Consider the following 6,516-nt stretch of genomic DNA (forward strand, 5'->3'; position numbering starts at 1 on the left):
ATTGCTCTAAACTGACCTGGCAAACAGATTTGGCCTACCACCTCTTTACTGTAAGTGTAGTTTATTGGAACACAATTTTGCCCATTCAGTAGAAGATATTGTCTATGGCTGCTTTGGTGCTATAACCACAGATGTCACACAAAGCATGAAGTATTTACTCTTTGGCCTGTTAGAGGTAAAGGTTGCCGACTCCTGATGTAAACTGAGGTAATATATGAAGGGATCGGGCTGTTCAGTGGAAAAGCTGCTGTGATAATAAAATGGTACTACTTAAGGCAAAATGAAGAGTTTTCCTTTTCTCTCTCCAGCTAATGTTCTCTATGGGCCACTCCACACAAAACAGGCAGTGAGCATGTTCCTCGGGGCAGTGGAAGAAGCAAAGAAAGAAGGTGGCACAGTAGTCTGTGGTGGCAAGGTAATGAAAACTGTCTGAGATCCGTGGTCATAGGTTTTTTGACTGTTTTCCCATAGGCACAAGCAGGGATTTGCCATCTTCCTTCTCCCCACCCATATTGTAAGAGTGAAATAATGTGTTTTAAAGAATGTTACTATAAAATGCATAGAGTATTTCTGGAAGGACACATAAGAAACTCATACCTTTGGTTGCCTTTGAATTAAGTCCTTAGAAATATCCTTAGAAAAGGAAGCCTTTGCATGGTACAGTAGAAGACTTGCATTCAGAGCAATTATAATCTATATTTACTGGTTATTTGAAAAAGTCAATTAAGGCAGGGAGTCATAAAAAAAATTCATAACATAAACATGTTATTGCAGTTTAATACAATATACTTACGTTGATGTAGGGCCAAAGTGATTTCTTCATGTATGATTGGAATTTTTTTTTAATCCTTGCATAAACTGTCCATATAATTTATTATCTATAATTTATAGTTGCATTTTCAGTGTCTTTAAAATTCATTAAGGACAGAAATTCTCACAAAGCAGTCTGAGGGCAAAATCTTCTGGGCTTTGCCTGTTCCTTACTTTTCCTGTTAATACATCTTATTGGACAGCTGTTTGTGTTTTGTCTTATTTTGTTTTTCTTTTGTTACTCACTTATGTTGAGTTTTTACAAAGAAGTCAACTTAATCTTTTTTCTTTTCTGTGTATAATATTTATTTAAGTTGCATAATGCAATATGGGATCACAGTAACAAAGACAGCTACCATTACAGTGAATTGGGAGTAGATACAGTTGACTCTTGGTAAGCATACAGCTCATAGGCTAAGAGCAGAATTATGGAGACACACTAGAGAGTTGACTTCCAACCAAAGCAGCTTCCTGTAGCATCCGACTGTTCTATAGAAGAAGTGGGCATTAGTTACATGGAGGTTGGTTAAGAGACTTTCTAGAGTATATCCTTTTGGATCTTTAGATTTTTGTTTAATAGGTGTAGGTTATCTCTTTGTAACATACATAAGTTAAAAAAATAATAACTGTTTGTCAATGGCGTTTTTTCAGCCCAACTTGGTCATGACACATGGCATGGCTCTCCACTGCCGAATTCTCCTTTTTAATTTTTCTTTGCCCAATTAAATTAGAACCAATAGTAGGAAGAGGTAATTTTCATTCATGATGGGAAGTTATTTTGGAGAAAGAATTCACCTAGTAAATAAATAATGTTAACATTTTTCCCATAAGTATATGCAAAGATTTTGTCCTCTGGACCTTAATACTGCTAAACAAAATGCTTTAATTCTTTTTATTTCTCTGTTCAAGGTTATGGATCGCCCTGGGAATTATGTAGAACCAACAATTGTGACAGGTCTCACCCACAATGCATCTATTGTGCACACAGAGACTTTTGCTCCAATTCTTTATGTCTTTAAATTCAAGGTAATGGTTGATTCTCTCTTTTTTCTAGTCAAATATTGAAACAAATGAAAAAGACTAGGGGAAAATGAAGGTGTATTATGTTTCACTCAATTAGTCTTTAAGATGGTTTTAGAAAGTTACTCTGATTTGTCAAAATTTCAAGATTAAGCATAAAATATGATGAGATGAAAAGCTTTAAAGTATGTTAGCCTAGCTGCCCAGGAAACAAAGACAGGTTTTCAGAGGGCTGATGCTGGAATTTATGGAGGATAGCCCTCATCTCCTGTACCTCTGAGGCAGTTTCTCCTACACAGGAGAGAGGAGAACTAGATAGTCTGCTGCTACTTATCACCTGAGAAAACGTTGCACAGTCTGAAGACCTACAGCTGTGACCTGTTTCAGAGGACAGGCTGTGCAGGTTTTAACAGGTGAAGATAACTAGAGGGTCTAAGACACTGGACTTGCCAGCAAATATATAGGATTATTTTTGAGACTGCAGAAATGAAATCCAAGTATGAATATGCCATGATTAACAGAAGATAATGAGAATTGCACCATTTTGCAACTGTGTGGTTGCATTTCTCTATATTGTGCTTTAAATTATCATCTTCTCACATTTGGTGACTATAGAGAATAGTAATTTCGTGTTTTATAGTGGGTGTATGTGTGTTAATCTATATTTGTGTATGTGTGACTGTGAGACCTTGGATAAAAAATTTAACCTCTTTCAAAGAGGTTAAATATTTTCCTCAAGGATCTTTTATGTCTTTCTTGGTTTACGCCTCCATTTTGGTAGAGCACATCCTCAGTTGCCTTGTCTGTAAAATTGAGATGATATAGACCTATCTCCTAGGATGAGGATCAAGTGAGTATAAGCATGAAAAATTCTTGAATCAGTGTACTCCATTAATGTTAGCAATTCTATAGCTGATTGAATGTACTGAATGAAATGGAAGAAAGTACTAATTTTTGTTTCTCAGTAAAGCATAATTAGGGGAAAAAGTCGTAAAACACTATGTGAAAGAAACATAGCATTCATAAAATGTGAACGTTTTGCACAATAAAATTATTCTAGTGCATCTCATGAAATGAGTTTAATATCAGTGAACTTTGACCTGAACACTGTATCATCTAATAACTTCTAATACCTGTTCTTTTAGAATGAAGAAGAGGTCTTTGCATGGAATAATGAAGTAAAACAGGGACTTTCAAGTAGTGTCTTTACCAAGGATTTGGGAAGAATCTTCCGCTGGCTTGGGTACATCTTTATCTACTTTGAAAATTTGTGTAAATCATATTTGTGTAATGAATGGACTTTAAGAAAAGACAAGGAAACTATCAGAGTTGCAAATGCATTTTTAGCACTGGAAATCTTAAGAATTTTTATTTCTTTGGGTTCTTCATTTGTTTCGTTTTAAATTTCCCAGTATATTGCTCTTACCTTGCCTCCTTTTTTTCCCACACAGACCTAAAGGATCAGACTGTGGCATTGTAAACGTCAATATTCCAACGAGCGGGGCTGAGATTGGAGGTGCATTTGGTATGTAAAGACTTGTATCTCATTTCCCATGTTGGGCAGCAAAGGAAAAGCAGTAAGTAGTAGCTTTTAGGAAAGTTTGATCCTGTTGAAACATAGCTAGTATTCTGAAATAATAATTTTATCTAATTTGAATGCCTGAGAGAGCTTTTATTCCATATTCAGAGTTACTGCCCAGGCCCTCTGTTTTCTGTCCTAATGCAGCATTCAGTTATAGGTGGGGTCCGTTTACATGGGGTATGTAAGCTCCTGAAATTGTGATATCTGCCTTGTGGAGAGACTCTGCAGACCCCAAAAAGACTAAGAACCCCTGCTTGAGAGCCAGAATATTTCATACAAAATATTCTGGGTTTTATTTGCAAAGTAATAAATGATAAACTATCTTCACTAGGGAAAATGCTAAGTTGTTTCTTTTTCACTGAGCCATGCTCCTCTTTTTTAAAAAAATAAACCTTGAATTTTTAGTACTTAAATTTAGCGAGAACTTAAAAAAAACAAAAACCTTTCCCAACAATCAGTTAATTTTACTTATAAAAAGTGATCCATTGGACATGGATAGTGTGATGATTGCACAACGTGATGAATGTAATTAATGTCACTGAATTGTACTTGTGAAAAATGTTGAAATGGTGATTTTCTTTCTTTTTTTTTTTGTCATATATGCAGGACAATAAACATAAATTAAAAGAGAAAAGGAGGGGGGAGGATCCAAAGGATAGTAAGAACGGATAGCATTGGCTTTTTTTTTTTTTTTTATGGAAGCAAAACAAACGTGCATTAATACATGTAAAAAATTAAATGATAAGTGGAAGTCTTATTACACTAAAATTACTATTCAGTATGATGACTTTTGGGAGCTCTGGTAGCATTGTGCCTAAGGCACTTGACTGCTAACCAGAAGGCTGGTGGTTTAAACCCACCAGCCACTCCTTGGAAGAAAGATGGGGCAACCTACTTCCATAGTGATACTGCCTCAGCAGCCCAAGGAAGGGTTGCTATGAGTCGGGTCCAACTCAACGGCACAGAAAAACAATAACAACAACCACATGACTTTTACTAAAGCCTCTGGTTTCCAGTTCAGCCCATGTCCCTGCTCTCTACTGTCTAATCACCTGAATGCATGCATTGACTTACCTGTCTGGCCCTGTGGTAGTCTTTAACTAATGTCTGTTTCTAGTCCCTGCCTGCATTTTCCAATTGACAAGTCTTCGCTTAAACTTTCAAAATTAATTTTATTTTCAAAGGAGGATCTCTGTGTATATATGTCTATGTGTATAAAAATTGTTTTAGCCTTGAAATAGAAGAAACTATTCCTCCACTTTTCTCTTCCTTTCTCAGAGTCAACTACTTTTTGATTCTTCTTGCTGAAACAAAAAATAAATTTACCTCAGTATTCTAAATACTATGCTTTCACTGCTATCTCTTGGTTTGACTACTCTAGAAATTATTTTTTGACCTTCTGTTAGAAACCTTAATCCTTCCCTGTTGTATCTTCCAATATACTATCACAAATTTTGGTTAATTCAGTTAATATTATTTATTATAACCATGTAAATATTAACCTTGTTGAATTCATGCAATTGTCTATGAATAATTTTCTTATAGAATTATGTTGTTTTCCTTTGAGTTAAATTTTTCACTTGCTTAATTTTCTGTGTATTTACTGTTACAGTGGCTCACAGCCTCCAAAGTCCACTTAATGTAATTTCCCACAGAGTCAGCCCATCAGAAAATGTTGTCAGTTCCCTTTTTCTCCCCTTGTGGTGCTCTCTGTCCTCCTGTGATCTGGACTTGTTGCTCTGCAGGCTTGCTGCACAGCTTTAATCCTGAAAGCTCCTTTGCCATCACTGTAGGAATTTCATTTGTTCCCTTCCTATGTTGATTCCTCTATTTTCTGGATCTCATGTCTTCTTTCTTGGTTTACGTGTTCATTTTGTTTGAGCACATCCTCTAGTGACATACAGAAACAGAGTGCATAGAAGAGAAATGTGTATTTCTGGAAATGAAATTTAGAACTTATATTTATCAAAATGTCTTTATATAACCCTTGTATTTGATGAATAGTATGGTTGGTATAAAATCCTAGGTTAATGTGCTGGGGCTCCCTGAGACCATGCCCAGGTTTGGTCATTTGCGAAGGACTCACAAGTCTCAGCTTAGAGTTGTGCTCATGGCGGTGATTTATTATAGCAAAAGGCTACAAAGCAAAATCAGCAAAACGAAGCCTGAGGCGAAGTCTGGAGAGGAAACCAGGCACCAAACTTTTGAGAGTCAATTCCAACTCATAGCAACCCTCACTGGGTTTCCAAGGCTGTACATTTTGTGGAAGCAGACTGCCTCATCTTTGTTCTGTGCAGCAGCTGGTGGGTTTGAATCAGTGACCTTTTAGTTAGCAGCTATACCACCATAGCTCCTAATGGAGGCACACAGTAGTGTTTAATTCCTCCAACAGTGGATTGTGACAGGTGTGAATGTTATCTACCAGGGAAGCTCATTAGGGACTCAGTGCTCACAGTTTTATTAGAGTTCATCAAAGTTGGCACCCTCTGCCTAGCAGTTGGTAGTTGATACTCTGGAGATGGTGTGGGAGCTGGACACCAAGAGAAAATGGAAGAGCTGCCCCTTTAATTTTCCTCTGGGATGTGGTCAACACCTTGCAGACTTTAGAGGAAAGCAAGTGTTTAGCATAAACTGCATTGTTTGTATAAAAACAAGGAACCACCTTATCTTGTAGAGAGTTTTATCATTAACGTAAGGAACAATTTACCAGTCAAGTTCCTAGTTGCTGTTCTTTTATTTCCCTGTGATTTTCTCTCCCCATCCTGTTCTGAGCCCCACATCCTCTGGCCCAGAGCTCCCAGTTTGACTGATTTGTACCTCTGCCATAATTTACATTTATTCAGTTGCTTATAAAACCTACAAAACACTTTCTTAGTAAACTAAAATGAAGGGGATAGTTTTTGTATTTCACTGTTTATGATACCTGGAGCTCTTTAAAGTGTGGCACCATGGAAGAAAGGCCTGGCAGTCTGCTTCCATAAAGATTGCAGCTAAGAAAATCCTATGGAGCAGTTCTACCCTGTAACACTTGGGGTTGCATGACTCAAAATCAACTTGATGGCAATGATTTTTTGTTTAAGAGAACTTAAAAGAAAAAAAAAAAA

The 6,516-nt window shown here is 36.8% G+C and overlaps 1 protein-coding gene across 1 annotated transcript in view; it reads left to right on the top strand.

Moving 5' to 3' along the window:
- ALDH7A1 (aldehyde dehydrogenase 7 family member A1) overlaps window positions 1-6,516 on the top strand; it is an 83,611-nt gene that overhangs the window by 74,772 nt on the left and 2,323 nt on the right. Inside the window, exons 13-16 of the mRNA XM_007942216.2 lie at window positions 309-415; window positions 1,720-1,836; window positions 2,976-3,073; window positions 3,282-3,355. Of these exons, the coding sequence (XP_007940407.1) occupies window positions 309-415; window positions 1,720-1,836; window positions 2,976-3,073; window positions 3,282-3,355 (396 nt within the window). The remainder of the gene's footprint in view (window positions 1-308; window positions 416-1,719; window positions 1,837-2,975; window positions 3,074-3,281; window positions 3,356-6,516) is intronic.

This window comes from Orycteropus afer, unplaced genomic scaffold (assembly GCF_000298275.1).
Source record: "Orycteropus afer afer isolate SDZICR_OR568_19922 unplaced genomic scaffold, OryAfe1.0 scaffold00086, whole genome shotgun sequence".
NCBI classification, from domain to species: domain Eukaryota; kingdom Metazoa; phylum Chordata; class Mammalia; order Tubulidentata; family Orycteropodidae; genus Orycteropus; species Orycteropus afer.